General features: G+C 44.2%; 1 protein-coding gene across 2 annotated transcripts in view; it reads left to right on the forward strand.

The window, feature by feature from the left end:
• The first annotated feature begins 1,489 nt into the window (after positions 1 to 1,489).
• ptch1 (patched 1) overlaps positions 1,490 to 24,559 on the forward strand; it is a 53,543-nt gene continuing 30,473 nt past the window's right edge. For both annotated transcript variants that reach the window (XM_042070335.1, XM_042070336.1), the window contains exons 1-8: positions 1,490 to 2,021; positions 3,196 to 3,388; positions 16,113 to 16,302; positions 17,502 to 17,571; positions 17,952 to 18,043; positions 20,118 to 20,319; positions 20,944 to 21,071; positions 22,350 to 22,497. In XM_042070335.1, coding sequence (XP_041926269.1) covers positions 1,854 to 2,021; positions 3,196 to 3,388; positions 16,113 to 16,302; positions 17,502 to 17,571; positions 17,952 to 18,043; positions 20,118 to 20,319; positions 20,944 to 21,071; positions 22,350 to 22,497 — 1,191 coding nt within the window. In that variant the 5' untranslated portion in view covers positions 1,490 to 1,853. The remainder of the gene's footprint in view (positions 2,022 to 3,195; positions 3,389 to 16,112; positions 16,303 to 17,501; positions 17,572 to 17,951; positions 18,044 to 20,117; positions 20,320 to 20,943; positions 21,072 to 22,349; positions 22,498 to 24,559) is intronic.

The raw sequence follows: 24,559 nt of genomic DNA on the forward strand, positions 1-24,559 counted from the left end.
TTGATTCCTGAGATTTGGAAATCAGTTTCAATGGGAGAGATGAATCTGCCAAATTCAGCATATTCTCAGATGTGTCTGGTTCCCAGGCTAGGCTAAGTAGGAATGGGGCTAAATTCTAGACACAAAATGCTTTGAACTTACCTTTCAGTTATATCACTTCTAATTGGTAGCCTACATTTCCAGGAAATAACCTTTGCATTTAAATTGAAATGGCACGTCATTGTGTAAACTGTTATGGACTGGTTAGAAAGACAGACTTGAACTATGCTTGATCTTGAGCTCTGTGCAGCTGTCAAAGTGAACAAAGTGAGAGATAATGAAACATTAAAACACTGCACTTACTGCAGTGCAAATCCACAACAGGATATACCACATGACCTCTGCAACATCTGTTGCATCTTTACTTCAAGGGCAACATCTTTGGAGACACCATGAAAATATTTAGGCCTGATATTTTTTTTATATGAGATGTGTGGATTTATCCCTCCAATGGGCCCCTGAACTGAGCTGATAGTATCCACTTGACCACTTGACAACCAATGGAAAGTCCGATATGGCAGAGGCCCACTTCCTATTGCCACAGAGTGGCAGAAAAACCACTATGCCTACCTGTGCTCACTTTAGAGTTTCCCTGACAAGAAAATAATAATAATAAAAAAAAAATTCCAGTCCTCTGAATTGGTGAATCCCTGAACTGATGAATGGTCGGAAAAATAATATGGTATCATATCAGGAACATAGTTGTAGTCAGAAAACAGCAACAACAGTAGCCTAATGTTAACATAATCCTTACAGTAAAGAACAACAGCTATTACTGTTATGTCTAGTAATAATTTACTATTTCACCAGTCCAACTGTTGTTATATTAGGTTAATAGTCGACGTTTCAATGATGTATAATAGAGCCTATGGTCTATCTTAGTTGCAATTACAAAAGTTGGTTAGTTAAGTTTCTTGCCTAGTTTTCTCCAAAAGGAATGTCGTTCTTCATTTACGTTCTCGTCCATGTTGTGTGACTTGGGAGTGGGATTTCGGACCTCCTCTGGGCTCGTTGTAACTTGAGGCCAGTGGCCACTATTATATTTAAAGATAAACGCCAAACAGCTGCAATGAAAAGGGCTCTCTAGACCACGAGGCATTTTGTTTTCAGATGTTTCACTCTGTTCAACAACAAAAACGACGCCCCAAAACCATTCGGAGAACCTCAACTGTGCCGACTTCCTAGCTAAGGCGGATAGGGCCGAGGTAGCTTTAAGGCTCCCCTGAAGTTTGAGATGAACACACGAGAGTTCTCCACTTGGGTGGTCTCTCTACTTTGGTGAGCTGTTGCTAAGCAGCTAATAATAGTCGTGTTTGCTGAGTAATTTTTGCCCTTCTGGAACCAATCAGATCCAAGAAAGTCCGGCCATCTGACAGCCCTGGAGGCGGGCTTTCGATTCTTTTTTACCTTACCCCTCCTCCTCCGTCCCCGAATGGAGAGTGTTCTTTTTTCTCATCTATTGAATCCCAGAGATCGCCGTGTCCCGCGGCCTGAGGAAGAGCGCTCAGAATGCTACAACCACCGAGCCATCGACATAGCCATTGTATTTATGGAAAGCACCATCTCCGCTTTGTGTTTTGATATCAGCAGCTTTTAGAAAAACTGTGAACGTGGGAATAGTTGGAGACCTCCGGATCGCGAAATGTTGGAATGGAAGGCGCAGACTCTGACTCGCCGTCCCAAACAGGAGTATGAAGTACTTTGTGGATCTGAGATCACCAAGAGAGAAACTTTGTTTCCTTTGGATATCCAAAAACGCTTGCGGGACAATATAATAACGTGGTTAACAAACAGCAAAGCGCAGGTTCTGCAACATGGCCTCGGCTGTTAATGTCTCCTCTGAGCAGGAAAACAGGGACCCCGATCGGCCGAGGTTAACACGGAGAAATAGGGGGATCTACCATACAACTACATTGGATTTGGAATATTTGCAACGACCGAGTTACTGTGATGCAGCTTTTGCGTTGGAGCAAATATCCCAGGTGCATTTCTCTATACCTGTTCATGTGCAGCTTAGGTTGTAGATAGACAGTAAATTGACCAACCTTTATCAAGTCGCTAGGTAACGGGATAGCTACAGAGGGACGCATGGGGTGTCGAGAGAGTGAAGTTTGCATGTGGCATACTTAAGCCATATAGCTCGTTTCTCAGTCTTAATTTTCATTCGTGACTGTTTGGAAACATTCCTCGCAATAAACCTAAGCTATTTGTTTAGTTGTAGCCTCTTATGCGAAGAGAGTTTATGGACATTTGTGACATCCAAGGAATGATGGGTGCAAGAGGCATGTGATTTTATGTATTGTCAGTGAGGAACAGTCTATTGTAGCCGAGGGTACTTGCAAGTTAGACTAGATTCCCTCGTGGTAGACATAGAAAACTCCAAAACTTTAAAACTTCTCAGAAATGTGTGATAGTAATTTGAATCGGGAGTGGGCAAGTTTTCTTTCCTCACAGCTGAAGCAAAAATCCATGTGTCTGCCCTCTTCCGTTCACAAATATTGTCGTAACTCCCTTCGTGATGGCTGCTCCAGTTCCCAATTCTCATCATTCAGCGTCCCCTGACGCTATGGCAATGCATCTGGGAGGTGGTGTAGCCGTGTAACCCACGTGCACCATGGTTGATATGACTTGCTACATCGGCGTTCTGAGTTAATAACTTAGTTTGTAGCAGACAAAGTACTTTGTTATTGCTGGCAACAATGTAAGCGTACTTGGTAAACATTCCGAATGCTGAAAACGATACATTGATTCATCCTCATAAGTTGTAGACAAAGTGTCCAGATCCACTCAAGCGATTCAGTTGTTCACTTTATGCAATGAAGGGAAATATGTGTCAGCATGAGCATCCCCATGGTTTACTCATCACACTAATATCGCTAATTATAGTCAGTCAGATGTTTCTCAAAAATAGGTGCAATATGTCTGTCCAACAGTGAAAGACTTTAAAGAGGATTGGTCAGGGTAACCAAAACACTGTAGCCTATCTAATATTTAGTGGCATTCAACTTTATAACAGAAATGTCCCCAAGTGTCTGTGTAATAACACATTTATAACAATGAGCAGACAAATGCCTCATTAAAACAGAATAATGCAATGTAACAGCGGATCCGTTTCATACAGTATTCTAATGTTCGGAATTTCTTGTTTCATCGCAGGGGAGGGCGACTGGAAGAAAAGCACCGCTATGGCTGAGAGCAAAGTTTCAAAGACTTTTGTTTAAACTGGGGTGTTATATACAACAGAACTGTGGAAAGTTTTTAGTTGTCGGCCTCTTAATATTTGGAGCTTTCGCTGTTGGCTTGAAGGCAGCTAATCTAGAAACCGACGTGGAGAAACTCTGGGTAGAAGGTAAGAATCACTTTCTGTTATTTTGTACGCTGTTTATTTCATTTAGCCTAAGTATTTACAGGGTTGGGTGGGGGGTCTTCCGTGCCAGCCTGTGGAATTGTTTATTGTAAAGACTTCTGGCAAAAGTCCAGATGAAACGTGAAAACAGTTTATTTTATCTATTGTTTGCTGAACAGAAACTTGACATTTAATTCGTATGTGCACCAAACAGCTCGTATACTTAAACCAAACATTTGTGTGACTGTAATTAGCAAATCAAAAGAAAGTTTGAGGGCTGAAATTTTGTCAAAGCCGCCATTTTGTGAGTGTGTGCGAGTGTGTATTTGCCTCCAGCAGTTGAATTTGATCCGCGTTGCTCAGAGGCTGTGTGTGGTCCTGTTTTGGACAGCTTTCAACTTTCCAAAAAGATGTCTTGGGGTTTAAAGGGGAAGAGCACAAAATGCAGAACGCGAAGCATTTAACCGGTCATATTTTAACAGTAAATCAACTTAAAGGTATTCCAAAGACACTTGTTTTATAAATGTTTGAATCGGAATAGTTTTAGGTTTTTTAGAGGGGGAGGGGCGACCTGGGTTTTCGCCTGTGATCCACATTCCAGCAGTTAACATTGAGAACGCCTACGGTGTAGACATGACTAAGGAGTAACATATGATTTATTTAAGATGTGATCAAAGTCCTTGTTCAACTATATGTTATTACATATCCTATGCGAGAAGTGGTGTTATCTAACCAAGTATTTAATGTATAGAGATTTGCTTGGAAACATCAGATGAAATATATCTCCCTTCATTAGACACATCACAAAAGATATTTGGTAAAGGTCTGTGCTCTGGCTCATTCAAGGACAGCTTTGCTTGAACTTCTCGGAAACACACATCAGGCTCAGAAGGGTGTATGTGTCCGGGGTCCCTGTTGCATGGCATTCCTCCTCAATTTAAAAGGATTAGGCTACAGTAATCTTCATATTGCTGTTATGAATGCCTGGACGTGAATGGTGGGAAAACTGAATGGAAATAATTTAATCATCCTCTCAGTAAACGTTGGAAATGCCTCCTAGATGATAACCACACTACCTGTAGCAAGGCAGTCATGGCGGTTGTGATAATACTGTCATTGGACTACAGCAGGTGGTGATTTTTGCTGCATATGGCAAGCTGCAACCTTTCATCTAATGGAAGGGACTAGCGATAACAGGAACATTGTTCTGATACCATTTGCAATGCCTGAATGGTCAGAAAGACCTGTGCTGACTGAACTCTGGTTTGATTGAAGTGATGGGAGAGACTGTGTGAAAGGGCAGTTTGGGCATCATCATTATGGGATTTTTTACCCCTTTCAGATTTACTGATATAGATTTATTGTACCCTATACTCTGTGGTATTTGTTTGAAATGCACAGCTTGAATACAGTCCAAATCAGCAGGCATTCAGAGAACTACCACAGAGATATCATTTCACAGATATGTGGTGTGGTTCCTCTGGTCACCCATTTGACATCCAATGGCTTCTAGCAGGAGACAATTCTGCTCTGTCTCTCTCTGTCTGGGTACACGGGTTAAATTCAGTGTTGTCTTACATGAGTTAAGTTGAACTTTTTTTTTGTCCTTCAGCACGCACCGTCTGAATTTAATTAAAATGGTTTCGCGTAAACATTTGCCTTCCTGTAGGCCTTTCCCCTCAGCTGGTCTGGAGTGGGACCCCCCCCCCCCCCCCCCCACACACACACACACACACACTCAGAAATCATGAAATATCAGAGTTCACTGTCCCATCCCCTATTCAGAGAAGGTGGAGGAAGGTCAGTGGGGGGGCTTGGGGCCCCAGGCCACTGTCCCCTAGGACTGCAGGTCATCACGCCTAAGCTCCACTATTTAAAATCTCATATGATACCCATGGCATGACCTCTGTGTCGAGTGAGAAGTTGCAGCCTTGTGGCCTTCTGGTGGAGACTGAGGAGAAGCAAGAGAAGGGCAAGGTTAGATTGGATGTTATGTTGTTTTTATTGATACAACTAGATAAGAAATCCCTTAATCTAACCAGCAGAGGGCAGTGTTATTTCATCAGAAGTTTGCGCCTATAAGGGTATTTTTTTAATTTTTCATTACTTGTTTGTTTTTACATAAATGCCACCTGGAGTTTTTGACATGCTTACTTTGATCAGTATCATTGATGATCACATAGGCATTCTGATCAGGTCTGGCAATAGCTCACATTACATATAAGTTAAAGTCAGAGATAAATACATGTAGAAGTTTTGAGCTGTCGTATGCCAGTTTCATGACATATAGAATGCTTTCTTGTTGATTCAAAACAATTAAAGATGTGCTAATTGTTATATTTATGACATTTTGAATGATACTAGTTTGATGGATGGTGGGCTCAGTCTGTCAGAAATGTTAGGAAGACTTTAATCAGCGCAACATGTTTAAAGCAACTCTTTAATGTGGAGAAGAGTGGTTAAGAATGTGGGCTCCTCATTCTGTGGTGGGGATTGTGGGATTTGATTGAATTATCCCTGTTTTGATGTGTATGGGAAAGCTTCAGCACAGATGATTGGAAAATGTGAATCTCTCGAGAGGCAGGCATCTTCCCAGAGTGTCAAGGTTTGAGGAGTCTGGCATGCTATAGTTTCTTAGTTGTGTGTTCAGTTGTGTGTTATTGTAGTATGGTGAAGCGTGTTTTGCAGTGGTTGTGGGTATGTTATGTCTTCAAGCGTTTTTTTTTTGTGTGTTCATATTTTCCATGTCAGAACCAAGACTCGTGTATGTACTCGCTGTTGTGGTAAAAACAGGGAAACTTTTGTAGTCTTTTACGGAGTAAAAAGAGTGAGTTATAAGTTGTGGAAACTTGTTGATAGCCTGACGCCTCTTCTGCGGAACAGAACAAATGGAGCATTTCCCTTTCACTACTGGCGTTCTGATAAGTCTCCAAGTCTCCTGTGTTTATGTTTTGCATACCTTCGGCTGCCGGTGTTATTTGAAAACCAGAGCACACGCACAAAAAACGTCTGTGAGAGATTCACTCGCTCACCTACCCCTGCGCCCGCCCCTGGCCTCCCACTCCCCCCCCCCCTCCTCCTCCTCTCCCCTCGTTTTTTTCCTCCGAAAAGGTCTCTTTGCACAAACCCCTTTTTTCCCCTCCCCCCTAGCCATACTCTCCCCACACCCACCACACACACACACACACACACACACGCACACACGCACACACACACACACACACAACCCCCTTCCCATCCACACTTGGGAGTCCAACCCTGGGATGCCAGATGTATTACAGAGTGAGGCACAGCAATGTAAACAGTGGGCCTTGCCATCAGAGCTGGGTGGTCCGGCCCTCCCCTTCCTCCCTCCTCCCCCTCGTCCCCTCCCTCCTGCGCTCCCCCTCTCTCTCCCCTCCCCTGGCTGAGGGCGGGAGGCAAATGAGAGCGCGCAAGAGGGGGAGGGAGGCCGACCGACCGACCAGAGGAGCATAGTGGCCGTTGTGTTATTTGTGTTTTGGTTCGAGCGCCAGTTTCTTTTGGATTGGGCAGTGCTGGCAGTGAATGCTTTAAGACTGATGGAGGAGAGAGAAATTAAGATGCAGGATGAAAAATGCTGCAGCCAACAGCAACTTCTATAATGTGGTCCACTTTGGTGGAAAAAAATGGTCAAGTAATAAAAGTTTTTATTTACACAACATTTTTCTAGTTTATGACTTGAGCTAGCTCTGCATGTGGTGTCTGTTTTTGTGACACACACATTAGTTGCAAAAAAGATATACATACAACACAAACATACAAACAAACATACACTTTCGGCATGGAACATAGTTTTATGTTTTGTTAATGGTTCACTTACTAATCTAATCCAAATGTAGTTATGTGTATATTATGTGAACATATACATGTTGTTCAGTGTTTTAAAATCCTTATAATAGGTAAACTATAATCTAAGATCCTATATGCAGAAGAAGAAGTTAGGCCACTTGTGAGACAACCGACCTCTCTCGACTGCATTTAAATCGTCTCACAGCAAGAGGTCCATGGAGCCCTCTTTGATGACACGTGTTATAACAATCATCACATTTCACATCCCCAGATATCTGCTGTGATCAAATCAATTGTCACTAATTAAGGTGGTTGAGGGAAATGTCCCTTTATTGTCATATGCCAAATTAGGTGTATAGTATAGAAGTCAGTCAGTGGCAATGTTATAGGAAAATAGCAAATGTGAAAAGTTCAGAAAATATTCAACATGGGTGTGCAACATTCGCATGTCTGGTCTGCTTTCTGAGTATGCCTTTGTTTGGCTATATTGCCATGTGGTCATGTGATCATATAAGTATAAGTATAAGTATATATACTCTTTTGATCCCGTGAGGGAAATTTGGTCTCTGCATTTATCCCAATCCGTGAATTAGTGAAACACACACAGCACACAGTGATCACACAGTGAGGTGAAGCACACACTAATCCCGGCACAGTGAGCTGCCTGCATCAACAGCGGTGCTCGGGGAGCAGTGAGGGGTTAGGTGCCTTGCACTTCAGCTGTGTCTACTGGTCGGGGTTCGAACCGGCAACCCTCCGGTTACAAGTCCGAAGCGCTAACCAGTAGGCCACGGCTGCCCCCATCATGTAAACTCCTTTCCTGACCCCATGCCATCCACCATCCCTGCCCAGCTGGCATCATCATACCCCCCCCAGCATAAAAGTACTGTTAATATTACCATTTCAAGCAATAATATTATTGTTTTTTACCGTTATTATAATATTACCGTTTCTGCAATTCTCTGTAATCAGGGGGGTATTCCAAGTACGTGGTTTAGTGACAAACCTGGGTAAGTTAACTCAGAGTAAGTGGTAAACTTTTACAACAAGAGCCCTATGGCATTGTTTTGTTAGGAGAATGAAGTCATACAGGAGGTTTAACACTCACTCTGAGTTAACTTTCCCAGGTTTGTCACTAAACCACGTACTTGGAATACCCCCCAGGTTTCTTCACTTAACTGAGATCATCTCACCTCTACACTTTTTTCTCTTGGTTATTTAACCATTTAGAATACCATGTTCCAGTTTGTGATTACAAATGATTATTTTGGACAACAGTGAGTGATACTGTTGTGACTCTATATTAGGAGGTTATTTTGAGCGTTGTTGAATATGGGGGGGACATGTTCCCCTCAAAGTATATTATGCTTACAGCCTTATCAACAATGATATGAAAATGTTGGTCATCCACTCAAAACTTTTTTTATCATGGTTATGCACTTAGGTGTAGTCATTTTTTTATCATGGTTATGCACTTAGGTGTAGAAAACCATTTTGTATGTGATACTTGCCATAAACGTGAAGAAGTGCAAACGTCCACAACGACTGATATCTTACTTTGCTGGACATGAGTGCACACACATACTTTTTTTCTCTTTATCTCTCACACACACATAGACCCTCACACACACACACACACACACACACACACACACTCCATCTCTCTCTCTCTTTTTTTCTTCTCACTCACAAACACACACATACACACATACACACAGACACACACACACACACACACACATACACACACACACACACACACACACACACACACACACACACACACACACACACACACACACACACACACGCATACACAGACACACACACAGTTCATTTGAATAGTTATTTTTAATGGGGAAAGGAGCCTTGAATGAAACCAGCAATGTGGAAAAATCTGGCCATTCACTTGGCTCTGAATGTACATCTCTGGATTGCGGTAAGCTGCATTTGTAGGCAGTGGACTGCTAAATACACCCATTTTTCCGTGCGCGGCTCTGGACAGGTGATTAGCATAATTAGAGGCGAGCGGCCCATACATATGGTAATGGAGAGGGGAGTAAATGGCAGCTGTGGTGTAAAATTTGTGTCAGGGGTCAGCAGGGCTGCATGGGGGCATTGTGCTACAGCTGCGGGTCAGAGCCTCTCTCTTTCACTCCCTCTCCCTCTCTCTCTCTCTCTCTCTCTCTCTCTCTCTCTTTCTCTACCTCTCTCTCCTTACTACACCCCCCTCCAACCCCTCTCTCACTTTGTGGAGCCCCCTGTCAAATTCAGATCTCTCCTTATCTTCTCGTGGAGTCCTGAGAGCTGGAGGCATTTCAGATGTGTGCCTTTCTGGAGCAGACAGGGTCACCGTCTCTCTCTCTCTCTCTCTCTCTCTCTCTCTCTCTCTGTGTGTGTGTGTGTGTGTGTGTGTGTGTGTGTTTAGTTCCAAAGTGCAGGTTGGACTCTTGTGCTGCCAGCAGAACCCCCTGTGATACTCGTATTGCTAATTATGTATGATGTCATGAGTATGTGATTTGACTGGAAACGAGAGCGTGGGACGAAGAGCATTGGAGTGTTTTGGCCCTGATCAGTGGAAGTGAACTGACGAGAGGAGAAGGAGGAGAAGATTGACTGGCAGAAGTGTGAAGACCTTAAGTGTCGCTCTTTGCTTGAGAAAGGAAACATCATCGCAGGGCTGGCAGCGCATCCAAGGCAGCCTGGCCAGGGAGGGGAGAACAAGTGGAGACACGAGGGGGAAGTCGAAGGGGGAAGTCGAGGGGGAAGGTGGACGCTGGCGAGGGACAGGTTCAGCCATGTGTGGTAGTTGGCATCGTCGTTGGGGGGTCGTGTGGAAGAACAAGGGTCTGTGCCATTCTGACCTCGCTCTGGGGACCTCGCTGGCCACCACAGGGGGTCTCGCTGAGTTTGTATGTAATCCAGCTAATCCCGTCCGTAACACAGTCCCCCCCCCCCCCCCCCTGGAAAAAAAGCACACTCCAACTGCTCAGTCCTTGCAGATGACTCCCCTGTGCAGAACATGACGGGCTCTCTCTCTCTGTCTTTCTCTCTCTCTCTCTTTCTCTCTCTCTCTCCTCTCTCTCTCCTCTCCACCCTCCACCCACGCACTGGAACCCTCCCCTGTACCACAACCCTCCCCTTCTCCACCCGGCCGCCCGGGATCTCCACCACCACCACCACCACTGCCACCAACCAAGAGCAGTGCCACAGAATTAACCCCCCAGACCACAAGTCCTCCACCCCAGAGGGACGGCAGGATTGGCCTGGGGAGGCACGGCCCCCGGGAGCCATGGCTGTGTGGTTGGGAAGGAGGCGGGTGGGTGGGTGCATGGGTGGGTTGCGGCCTAGTGTAACGTGGGGGCCTATCGTCTGAGGCTCTGTGCCTTTTGTATTGAGCCCTTCTGCAGCCTTGAGAGGAAAGCCTATCAAAAGGCACCGGGCCCCTCTGAATGGTGAGAATGAGGATTGTGGTCTTTAAAAAAGGGGGCCCAATGTCAGCTCACTGAGAATCCTCTCTCCTGTGTGTGTGTGTGTGTGTGTGTGTGTGTGTGTGTGTCTGAATAAAAAAGGGAGGGGGGCAGGGGTTAATGTTATGCAACAAATGCAAGGCCCCTCATGAGGCTTCTGTGGAGGCTGACATATACACCCCATCCTTGTGCCACTCCCTCTCTGCCAGCTTTTGGAAAAATACTGGAGATGTTCAGCGCAGCGCACCCCACCCCACAAACCCTTCTCTCCTTATGTGGTGTGACTACAGTTTGTGAGATTATGTAAGCAATGCAAACAAATGTGGTTTTATAATTCACCTATGTGCTTAATGCAGCAAGCTTACGATGAGGGTTTGCAATTGCAAGTATAAACACTTATCGGATATGCTGTTTGTATACAACTGTGCCCCAAACAATTGTGATTTTTAACTTCGATGGATAATTAAAAAATATGTATATCTACTGAGTACTGCGAGCTCTACCTATATTCAGCCATTATGTTCAGAATCACTCTTTTGAGAAATATGCCTACAATGTGTTATTGCACTACACCAATTTTCTAACTCCACTCCAACATCAGTGTGTGTTGAGTTGCAGAGCTGGATCTAATGCCAGACTGCTGCCTGATGTTTGAGAAGTAGTGGTTACCCATCCTGAGTCAGTGCTTGTTATTGCATTTTTTGAATCTGTTTATTTGTTTTGTGAGCCACTCAAGTGCATGATGATGAGCACTTTAACACCACTGTTTTGGAAAATGTCTTCAAGGCACATTCTGTATACCTGTTTTTTATTTCTTTGTTTGTAGACTGTTCCTTTGTTCCTGCGTTGAAAAGGAAGCTGTATTTACATTATTCCACTTCTGGAAGAGATTGAGAAATATACTGCACACAACAACCAAGATAAACAGCAGAAGCAGATTTTACAGGCAAACAGATGGGGTAGCAGTCCCCATAGTGGCTCTAAGTGTCTCTTTTAGTAGTGCTTTTGAGTGTTCAGCTTAATTCAGGTCAGGTTTTTGCATCTCAGGGTTGTGCACAATTCGTACACGCAGAAAAAGAATGTCTATCCACCAGGAATCTACAGGGAACTGACAATATAAACTGAAGGAGAGTTGAGGCTGAGGTAATGCTGAGGCAATGCCGTAAAATGCGTTTTAAAGCGTGTTTGTGTTCGCTGACCAGTCCAGTTTAATGTCCAAATGAAACCACAGGTACTTGACTATTTCCACATCGACTCTCTCAATGGAGACAGGTAGCACAGGGGGCTTGGACCTCCAGAAGTCTACCACCATCTGTTTTGTCTTGGAGGTGTTCATCTGCTGATGGTTAGACCGTCAGCACTTCACCTAGTCCTCCATTACTCCTGTGCTCCCCCTCCTGTCCTTCCCTAACACACCTCACGATTGCAGGGCTGTCAGAGTATTTTTGCATGTGGCATGTCGCAGAGCTGTAACGGAAGTCAAGTCAGACATGGTGAACAGGACAGGAGAAAGGCACAGTCTCGGAGGAGCTTTCCCTCAGCCTGACAAACTGAGTTAGTCTGGTTATCCAGGACTCCAGGTGTGAGTCCCCCCATCCACTCATCTGCACCAGCTTGTGTCTCGGTAGGAAGGGTTGGATGGTGTTGAAAGCACTGGTGAAATCAAAGAACATCAAAGACCTTATATCATGAACATGACAGTGGAGAAAACAAAGACCTTACTTGAATAATGTTTCACTTGGCACTTCACTTACCATATTTCTTTTTTAAAATAAGATGCTCAGGATGTCAAGACACAGTGGCACAGACAGGTGAATTTTGTGTCATTAATATATCATATATCATTACTAGGATTGATCCTGTCCGGACTTACCATGAGCTACTGCTAGCAGGTTTCTGAAGCACCTGCCCTTACTTCTGTTGACCTTGCAAACCGCAAGTGCAGCACAAAAACAAAAGAACGCACAAACAGAATTCCCATGGCCTGTTTCCAGTCTACACACTCCCTCATCAATAAGGGACTCTTTGTGTGCCTGTTTGAAGTCCAGCTTTGTGAACGCTGCGCCTCTGAACAACGCTGCAAAGATGCGGTCAGCATCAGTGTGGAGGCGGCTGGCATCGGACTGTCCAGCTGTGTTTACAGAGCAGCCATGGTCCCCGAAGAGCCCTAGACAGGATTCGCTGTGGATTTTCTACAGAGCTTAGCTGACACATGTTGTCGTGGTGGTGTTGGGTGATTCGAGTGGTGGAAATGGGCAAGGAGAAAAAAGACTGACAGATGTGATTTAGTCTTGTTTACGTTAACCAACTGTACATAGCAATGGAATGTGTGATGATTGTCTCGCTTCGGTGCGTCATGGCTGTGGTATTAGCAAGGCTTATTATGCAGGTGGCTCACTGTCCATCCTATAGTCTAGGGTGGACATAGTGGACACAGTGTATTGGGTGAAATATTGCAGGCAGAATGTAAATGCTGTGTTGGAGCTTATGAACTTTTTAGACATTGATTGTCTAGGGCTGTCACAATGGTATTATTGGCTGTGGAGACTCTTTGTATGTTGTCTGTCTTGTCACAGAGACACAATCTTGAGAGTAATGCTCAAACAGCAACTTGATGATTACAGGAGGCACAGGTCCATCACAGAATATTTATTAGATTGCCAAATATTTGTCTTTTTGTGTGAAGGGTGGATGCTGATTTTTAAAGCCAGTGCTGCTATGCCATCGCACTGTCAATTAGTAAGCTGTATTTCAGCCTCAGTCAGTCCGCTCCAGGCACACGTCAATAACATTCACCACAGGGGATGTGTGTGAGTGTGACTTTACTGTGTAGACTCAAGGCAGTTCGTGCTCTCCCCCCTTTTCTCAGTAATAGCAAACAGCTGCACGGAATCGACATTCCTGTGAAACATGGGGTCCCCCAAGGACGATAGTGGGGTTCGCGGCCCACCACCTGAATCCGCTTTACTTCCTCACTCCCAAGTCTCACCTGCTGTTCGGCCTGCTATGCATCTGATACACTTAGCCAATGGGGAGTCGGGGGGGTCTTGCAGACATCAAGCAGCAGAGTCTCAGCAGCCAAGCTGTTCTCCATAGTTAGCCTGAAGGTCAGGTTAGGTTCAGGTAGAGTGCAGCATAGATCGGCTAACGTGAGCGCGGCCAGCCGCCGGTCAGGCCCTCGCCAAAGGCATCACGTTTCCAATGATGCCTAAACCAGCAGTGTAAAGCCAGGGTTCCTCCCCGCAGCGCTGCAGCAGTATACATCTCGCCATGCGTTCGTCTGGTTTGTGCCTGTGGTGGGAGACCCAGGTGAGGGCATTGCCAGAGATTTGTCATTTTGGTAATGCAGTCTGACTGGCTTAGTCTCTACACACTGTCTTGCCAGGCAGCCATGCTTCCAGGAAATGCCGTGGGAGTAACTTACAGCATGTGGCCACAGATGGCCTTGCCCTTATCAGGGTTCTCAGTATCACTTGCAACAGCATACAATTAGACCTATTTGGAGTCCACATCTCGCAAACTCCCTTTATCCATGAGCGTGCTGAATGTTAGTTTAAAAGGGATTATTTTAATGCCAACTTCCTTCTCATGTCACTCTGTGCTGTTCTGCATGTGGCTTACTATGTTTATCATGTAGATTGTATGCTTGTATGTGGCTTACTATGCTTATCATGTAGACTGTATGCTTGTATGTGGCTTACTATGCTTATCATGTAGACTGTATGCTTGTATGTGGCTTACTATGCTTATCATGTACTGTAGACTGTATGCTTGTATGTGGCTTACAATGCTTATCATGTAGACTGTATGCTTGTATGCCTACAACAGATAACAGTCCTCAGAAAATAAACAGCTATGTGAAAACACTGACAAATGAAGATAGGATGCAATTTGACATAGTGTTCCTGGCTTCCTGGCATTTGAAAATGAATTTCGAATAGATGATTTTTGTAGTTATTTGTTTAAGCTTTTTATAATTATTTGTTTTATGTTGAGCAGTGTGTCATGGCGCTGTGATTGTGGAGAGCAAGTGCTCTCGTGTAGACCTGTGGCTTTACCATGTGGCCTGCAATGTTTCATCCTCCCAAAAATGACCTAATGTGTAGAAAACTCATAAAATAAGGCAAAGCTGCAGTCCAAATTAATTTACTCTTTCATATCTGTTTTAATGCAGTTTGTAGTTTGTGTCGGGTTTTATGCAATGCAACATTAAATGTGAATAATATTGAGACATTTACTGTGGAAGAAGAACAACAAATCTACCCCACAGACATAAATCTTCCTCAGCCCAAATGTCTTTGCAAGCCATTTGCACTTACAGACTCTACTGCTGTTCCTAATAAGCAGTGACTAGGACCAACTGCCTAACTGTGGCATCCAGCGTCTTAGCAATGCACAGTGTCAGTCAGTGTAGAGAGATTATTTTGTATGTTGATTTCCAAAACGTTTCATTTTCCAAGCTAGTGTTTCTATGAGTGTCCAAGCTTTAATTGGATAACATTTTATAAGACAACAAACAAAAAAGAGAGCTGTATTAGTCCCAGTTGAAGTCTGCAAGTCTGAAGTCTACTGATCCTCCATTGGCATTTTTGCTTCATTTTTGCCACAGTTATCATCAAACTGTTATCAACAGTATCATTGATTTTTAAAGATGTCAATAAGTTCGGTCAGGTTCTGTGAAGAATGCTCAAGCTCAATCCTAGATCAAGGAGTCCAATTATTTGTTCTCAGTTATGTTTATCTTACACTTAGTAATTCCTATTTCTATAGCGCAACATGACTAACACTAGTCATAAAGTGTGCCAGAGGAGCATATAACTCAGATCCTAAGCATATCATATGAGCTTACTTCTGTTTCAGATTGACTAGAGGGAGGGAGTTTACAGTTACCTTTATCAGTTACAGTTGTCTTTATCAGTGTAACTGTTACCTTTATCAGAGCTACACATTTGACAATCTGTTTACTTACAATTCTGTTTCTCCATGTATCTGGTGATGCTGACGACTTTAATGAATTCAGCCCTCAAATTCAGTCACAAACAAATGCAAATGTCTTCAGTTCCACTGGCTGGCAACATAAGATTTAAATATGTGACATTTTTAACAAAAGGTATCATAATATTTTTGCAACCTTTACAGTTCAGTGGTCTTTGATTTTTCTGTTGACCTAGAGAATCTGTATCCATTCAAATGTGGGGTTGGTTAAGTTGAATAGGTGTTTTTGGAAGGGGTCTGAAGTGTATGTATGTGGATTTGCTGTGTGTAATTGGTCAAATTTCCACTTTGCCTTGTAAATGACTAGTATGTAATTGTTCAAAATGTCATTTGTTTAATCATATCACAACGGTTTAATGACACTGTGGTGGGGCTTGGAAAGTTCCTTGGCTTGTGTGTCGGTCAGGAATATTGCCTGTGTGGTCGCTCACCTCTGTCGACCTCGTCCGCAGATGGGGGCAGGGTGAACGAGGAGCTAAAGTACACACGGCAGAAGATCGGGGAGGAGGCCATGTTCAACCCGCAGCTCATGATCCAGACGCCGCGCGAGCAAGGCGCCAACGTCCTGACTCTGGAGGCACTGAGACAGCACCACGACTCCGCCCTCAAGGCCAGCCAGGTGCAGGTCTACATGTACAACAGGTAAGGGACAGACTCGCACACCTCCTCTGCTGAGGTCAACAAATATGACAATGCTGTTACACTCACAGAAATGATGGGCCTTTTTCTATACAAGAATATTAGACTCAAATGTTTTGTATGTGTGTATCACGTTTTGAAACTGTAGAAATGATTTGTAACTGTAAAAATGATCCGTACAAGTAATTGTCAAAATTACAAATATGCCCTACACTTACAAATCTATTCTACGGGTACGGATCGGTTTTACAGCTACAAATCATCCTACAGTTACAAATATTTTACCATTACAAAAATATTCTACAATTACAAATCAATAATCTACGCACAAAAAGTTTTCCTACAGTTAAAAATCTTTTCTGCAGACACAGACTTTTGCACCACCTTAGGGATGAGAAGCGTCTCATATGTACAGTATTGTGTGTGTGTATCAGGATTTGTAACTGTAAAAATGATTTGTGATTTAACAAAAAAATAACACGAACGATTTTAAGTATTACTCATTATTTCCTTCACTTACAAATATATTCCTCAGGTACTAAACCTTCCACAGTTGCTGTTTTTCAATTACGAAGCTATTCTGCCATTACGAATCTCTGCTGCTCGCACAATTTTCTGCAAGTACACTGATTGGTTAGTGAATATAGATTCTTGATTGGCTAGCCAAACCTGAGCATCGCCATTGGCTATTCAACAGGAAGTGCCCGAATCGTCTCAAAAGTACTTGTGTACTTGCAGAAAATACTTGTGCGAGCAGCAGAGATTCGTAATGGCAGAATAGCTTCGTAATTGAAAGTAATTCGTAATTTTCAAGAACACTTTACAAAATAACTGGAAGATATGGAAGATGGAGCTTTTGACCCATGCTATAGTGACACACTGGATCGTTGAGACTAGCAATGAGCGCTGTTTGAGCCACAAAACACAGGGTTTTCACATTAGAGAAGACAGACATGTCGATTGAGGTAGACCTGAATGAGTAGCATTAAGTTATTAAATTGTTATCATTATGAAATAATTTAATGTAATGGCAGGGATTAGCAGAAGCCAGTTCTAGCGCCTCAAGACATTCTTTTCACACCCAGAAAAAACTGAATTTGAAGAGTTGAATTATGTTGCCAGGGGCCTGAATGTTTGTACAGGTGAAATGGTAATCACGGAAATCCATTCAAACCCTCATTATACCTTATTCTTTGTTTCAGGCAATGGAATTTAGAACATTTGTGTTACAAATCAGCAGAAATTGTGCCCGAAAACAATCTGTTTGCTCGGGTGAGTAATTGACAACATCCTCTGAGTGATTCTGAAACATCTGTGTACATAGGATACGCCCACCCCCCACCAACTTATTTATAAGCAGCTCTTTGTTGCAAGATCTTTTTCTACCCCTAATCTTAACCGTTAAAAGCTTCTGAAAACTGGTACAAACCATTTTTTTGTGTGTGTGTGTGTGTGTGTGTGTGTGTGTGTGTGTGTGTGTGTGTGTGTGTGTGTGTGTGTGTGCGTGTGTGTGTGTGTCTGTGTGTGTGTGTCTGTGTGTGTGTGTGTGTGTGATTGTCACACATTTCCCACTAACTGAACCAGTGGCTTTGGCATTTGCTATTTATCAAACATCAGAAAGTAATGCACGTCCATGCATGTGTCATTCTCAGATATTCGAAAATCTTCACCCCTGCCTCATCATCACGCCATTGGACTGCTTTTGGGAAGGTGCGAAGCTACAGCTGGGCTATGTATATCTCCCGTAAGTCACGTCTCATTATCCTTTTCCAACTGGTTTGCCTTAATCTCTTTGTTGTCACACACACACACACACACACACACACACACACACACACACACACACACACACACACACACACACAGCACAAAGAACCAGTGATAAGTCACCTCAGGATGGATTGTAAAGAAAAAGGGGAAAGAAAGAAAAAAATCCCTCCTGTGTAAGAGAGCGAGCTCCGTAATCAAGGCCTCTTTTATGAGGGCTGAGCCGCAGGCATGCATGAAAATGGCTGACTTATAAATTCATCGGAGGGCCACCCAAGAAATCCCCACACACACACACACCCCACCAGCTCTGTTTTTTAGCAAGTCATTGCCAAACGGGCAGTTTGTAGTTTCACCCTTACCACTGTCTAGATGCGACGCACCGCGGGTGCATTATGAATCTGTCAGCTGCTCACGTTCACACATAAAACATTACAGCTTAAAAAGCCACTTGTGCTTCTGTTTGGTTGATTGCTCATCTTTGTCCTGCTGTTTTTGAAGGTATCGTATTGGACGCATCCCAGCATTCTTTGTATTTTGAGCTAGCCATTGACCTTTGTAAACTCTTCTCTCGAGTTTTACTGAGTTTCTTCAACATTATTGCCAATCTGCTCTGAGATGCAGAGCAGAGGATCTCTCTCTGTATCCGTCTCTCTCTCTCCCTCTCTCTCTCTCTCTCTCTCTCCCTCTCTCTCTCTCTCTCTCTCTCCCTCTCTCTCTCTCTCTCTCTCTCTCTTTCTGTTCTCTCTCTTTCCTCCCCCTGATGGCAAATAGGGACTTTAACAGTGTTCTAGTTGGAAGCACTGGAATAATGTCTCAAGCCTGGTTAAACACACACAAAGTGCTGTGGAGCTCGGAGAGGGGGCCAGAGAAGCCTCGCATGGTGTGACAAACACAGGAGGAGAAGAGAGAGAGAGAGAGAGAGAGAGAGAGGAGATAGAGCGTGAGAGAAGAGAGAGAGGCGAGAGAATAGAGGGAGGGAGTGGGGGAGAGAGAGTAGGCAAGATTTAGAGGTGATTTGGGAGGAGAGGGAGAATAGTTTGGCTAATAGGGACTGTAAGTATTTTAAAAAAAACATGTTGCAGATGAGGCGCCATCACGCCGCATTAAAAGTTATACAAACAGAAAGTTAAAGGCTCAAAAGTTACTCTCATAAGAAACAAAGTACTTTCAACAAAGTAATTCATTATTCAGCAGTTTAAAATATAGATCATATATAGATCATTTCAGTTATATGGACAACTGAAAGGGTTTAATCTGTGTTTATGGTGGCACAAATAATTCCATGGAGGTATGAAGGACCACATGTTTATTAAATACTGTATCTTTATGTCTTTTAAATGACAGATATAATATTGAGAGATGTGGGATGTGAAGGTGTTTACGTAAATAAATAAACAATCACAAACCAATCATCCATTTGATATGTATTTTGTTTTTGGAAATCAATCCACCAGTAATGGATAAACAAGTGGACCTGAGGGAGGATGCGCGTGGTAGGGTAGCTATCTCACAGCTATCTCAGCTATCTGTGTGTCCTGTTGTGTGCTTTGTGTCACCTTGGCTTGTGAATAGGTGTCTTTAAAGTGTGTGACTGTGTCAGTGTGGGCCGAATTGCTTTGTGCGCTGTGATACTTGTGATGTGGTGTGGGCCGAATTGCTTTGTGCGCTGTGATACTTGTGATGTGCTCACAGCTTTTGGGGTGGTCTTTTCCCTTTTCCCTAATACCTCCACCCTATCTCACTGATGGTGTAGTCCAGGCCCACCTTGTCCAGTTCGTTTATTTTGTTTGATGTGCATCTTCCTTCATCTCTGTCTTGCCATCTATTTAACAAGTCTGCAATCAAATCCATATTTTGGATAGAACAGTCTGTATTTCCAGTGCACCCTGGGTCTGTGCCTTAAGTCCTGCCTATTTATCCACAAGTAATGAATAAACAAGGATGGATGGCATCAATGGATAATTTTCTGTAGTGTACCAGGGGACACTACGTGTGTTTCTGCAGTGTTGACGTGTCCCTGTCCTCTCCCCTCCTCTCATCCCCATCAGCGGGAAAGGAGCACCAACTCAGTGGACCAACTTAAACCCAATGGAGTTCCTGGCTGAGCTGAAGCCCATGAACATAGATGTGGACAGCTGGGTGGAGCTGCTGGAGAACGCCGGCGTGGGCCAGGGCTACATGGACCGGCCGTGCCTGAATCCCAAAGACCCCGACTGTCCCCCCTCTGCACCCAACAAGAACGACTCACAGGTGGGTCACCCCAAAGTTGGAGGCATAGGCGGGGTTTGCCACTCCCAGCTTGGCAAAGCCTCCAGGTAGCTATTTCAGTCAAACAAAATCAGACTCCTATCTAAATGAATGGGAAGAGACTAAAACACTACCTAGAATGGCCAAACAGATGTTTGACAGTTCACATAAACAGCATCAACTTTGTAAATGCTAAAATAAAGTTAAAAAAACGTTTTGGTTGTTTACTTACTGCATATGTGCCACATTTTGCTGCACAGTTATTGCAAAGTAACGGTGGAAATAAAACAAATGTTCAGGTGAGATAAACGTCAGTTGTGCCTTTTCATGTCCAACTGACTATGCGACTCGTTATGAAACAGGACTTCCTGCTACAGATCCATCATCTTTAGCATTACATTTCCCCCTATTAATTTTAGTGATTTGTGATTTGTCTACTCCCTTGTAATGTCTCTGGTTACACACATACACACACACACACACACACACACACACACACACACACACACACACACACACACAGGACCCAGCAGCACACAGAGGTCGCATTGTGTGTTTGGTTTGACCTAGTAATGGAAAAAAGCAAGTGGCCGGCGCTGAGCTAAACTGCTCTTAATTGTCCACCAGGCCCTCAACCTCGACATTGGCCACATCCTCGCAGGTGGGTGTCACGGCATCTCCAAGAACTACATGCACTGGCAGGAGGAGCTCATCATCGGAGGGACCATCAAGAACGGAAGTGGAAAACTTCTAAGGTACGTCCAGCGAAACACACCAGGCAGGGCAGAGGACCGGAGGGGCAACGAACGCAAATGGAACAGGCACAGGGAGAGCAAGGGGATTAAATGTGTGTGTGTGTGTCTCTGTGTGTCTGTGTCTCTAGGAGTGTGTGTTTTTCACTGTGTGTGTGTGTGTGTGTGTGTGTGTGTGTGTGTGTGTGTGTGTGTGTGTGTGTGTGTGTGTGTGTGTGTGTGTGTGTGTGTGTGTGTGTGTGTGCGTGCGTGTTCCGGGGGGACTCCAGTTGTGTGGCTCCAAGCAGGTTGAGTGCGCTCAAGTGCTGTAAATCTTGGGGCCATTAGCAGATTCCACTGAAATTGTAGAGGTCCCAGCTGTTCCGTGTCAACCCCAAACCATGCCAAATGAGGGCAAGCAGGAGACAATGACATAGAGGAGCCCCTGTGTGGAGGAAAACAACAAAAAAACACGCACAGCCAGACTGCTTTCTGTGTGCGATAAACTCTTCACATGCTTACATTAAACTTATAAAAAAAGATAAACAACTACTTATATTATTTGGGGCCAACAACTCGTGCTGTAGATAAGTTGCATCGCAGCTCAACGTAGCGGCGACCTGAAGTTGTGCGCAAACGCGGTCAAAGACCGACTTTGTTCTGCCTAACACGCATATCTCACCAAGAGCCGAGTGTTGGTTTGTGTTGGTGTTGGCAGGACAGACATCACGCTGTTTTTCATTTTAGTATGCGGAGGCAGTATGGCAGCCCAATGGGTATGTGAGTCGGCCCTCCGGGCCACTCAGGCAAATAGAGGGGCTGTTTTCTCAGCTGCCGAGCGTTGTCCATTTTCAGGTCTGACTTCCCTCTTAAGAATAGTTGTTGGTGATGAACTGCTTTTTCCACCAAAATTGGCCCTTAAATCATGCTTATGATCTATGAATGAGTGGAAGATGAGGGAGATAGAGTGTGGACGTAGCACATACAGTATCTGAGGACACAACAGGGTTAGAATATCATTCAGGGGTGCGTTTCTCAAAACCATTGTTGCTAACCTGTTAGCAACTTAGTTGATTGGCAATGGGAAATTGCATTGCAACCAACAAGGTTGCTAGTTTATTACTTTTTGTCTTGAATAGGGGCTGGGAAACAGACATTATGGATAATAAGGAAGCTCATGCATAATACAGAATCATTTTTGTAGGACGAAATTTTGTGGATAGAGCGACATTAAAATCTCGAGGTTACAGAAGCTTACCATGAGCATTAAAAAGCATCTTTGCGGCTGTCTCTCTGTTTCAGTGCCCAAGCCCTGCAGACCATGTTTCAGCTGATGACCCCTAAGCAGATGTACGAACACTGGAAGGACCGGCACGGAATCGAGGCCCTGAACTGGAATAAGGACAAAGCAGCCGCCATCTTGGAAGCCTGGCAAAGGAGATACTCTGAGGTGTGTGGGTGCTCAACATGTTGCTTAACGTGGGGTTCAATTCATCTGAGTTATCCTCAACTATAGTGTAGTGTTTTGATCCAAGTCAGGACACAAACTCAGATTGTAGCAGTAGTGATCAAGGGATTTTTTGCAGAAATATACACTATCTGACTATCTGTAATTTGCTTTGCTATTTATTTAGATTATTATTTACTATTTGGTTGTTGATCCAACAAAGAGCTACACAGGTCAATGATTGGTCGCTTAGTTCCTGACCACAGGTGGAAAAAAATGACACCACCCACTTGAAAAAGGAAAGAAGACATTGTTTTCTGGACTTTGTTTGACACATGCGATCTATATGTGTGTGTGTGTGTGAGGGGGTGGGTTGTATTTCACTCAACGGTTTCGGAGAAGTGACCTGAGGACCCAGCTGCTCTGGCTTTGAAAAGGGAACGAGGATAAAGATCACTAGCAGGCCATGCGCCTCACCCCACAGCACATCTGTACAGATGTTCCGACACCAGATAAAGACCATGACGTCGAAACGTGTCCTTATTTGCCATCGTCCAGCCTGTGATTTGTTATGCCTACAACAATTCCCGAATGACATCTTCCTGTTTCAGAATGTCTTGTTTTTCAACGAGAAAGCCCTTTAGATTGCTAGTCACACAAAGCCTTGGTCTTGTCGAGCCTCTTGTGTTCAGTGAATGACCTGAAAGGAACTGAAGCCTCTAAAACGGCTCACAAATTAGGGGACTGTAGATGCCACTTTTGTAGCCAGTGGAATTAGGATTCAGAGCAAGCAGAGCAACAGTCAACAATTTATAAACATATAATAGGTGCTAAGTTGATTTATCACTATTAGCTGTAACAATGATATTAATTCCAGAAGAAGATTACATCTGTTTTGTTATGTCAAGACTGACGGTATGGAAAATAATTCATAGGTAAACATAGGTATTGTTGATGGGCTCAGATGTTGACCATGAAGACTTTCCTCCACGTTGTGAGTCCCCTGAGGAGTTACGAGCTGAAAGACGCTGCCTGTAGTTATGAGTGAAGTCATTCAGCTGCTAGCAGTTCTGTCTGCCCCTCCTCCATGCTTAGCCACACTTCACACATAGCCTTGCAAGACGACACCCCAGTGTCTACACCCCAACACGCACATACACACATACATACACACACACGCACGCACACACACACCACACACACACATGCACACACACACACACACACCAAGACTCTCTCTCCTTCTCTCTCTCTCTCTCTCTCTCTCTCTCTCTCTCTATAGCACACACACACACCATCCACCACATACACACACACACACACACACACACACTCACACACACACTCACACACACACACACACACACACACACACACACACACACACACACACACACACACACACACACACACACACACACCTTTCCTGCAGACAAGGTCAGCTCTGTAATAAAGCGCCCCCCACTCCTCTGTGAGTGTGCTCCCCATCCCGGGCGGCAGTGCAGTGTGTGGCTGGAGCCTGCCTCAGATGCCGCGCCGCGCCGCGCCGGGAGGGTAAAAAAAACACACGGGGCGGCCCCCCGCTGTCTGGAAAGCATTAAGGCGCGCCACAGCGGAATCTTTTTCGCAGCTGCCGTCCCATTGGTGACTGGTGTGTGACATCATCCGCTGCGCTCGACGTGTTTCGAGGCCCTGACCTTGGCTTGGTACGGGGGGGTACCGCTGAGAGCTGGGGAGACAAGACACACACACACACACACACACACACACACACACAGACACACACACACACACACACACACACACACACACACACACACACACACACACACACACACACAGACACACACACACACACACACACACACACACACACACAGACACACACACACACACACACACACACACACACACACATTCTCTATCTCTCTCTTTTCTCATTCTTTCTCTCCCTGTTTGTTTAGTCTTTGTTCTGCTCCTCCACTCTGTTTGTGGATATAGGGGTCAGCAGAATTTTTTGACTTATTTCCCGTCTGTAATGAGAAGATATTTGGAAAAAAAAAAT

The sequence above is a fragment of the Alosa sapidissima genome, chromosome 18 (genome assembly GCF_018492685.1).
Source record: "Alosa sapidissima isolate fAloSap1 chromosome 18, fAloSap1.pri, whole genome shotgun sequence".
Lineage (NCBI taxonomy): Eukaryota > Metazoa > Chordata > Actinopteri > Clupeiformes > Clupeidae > Alosa > Alosa sapidissima.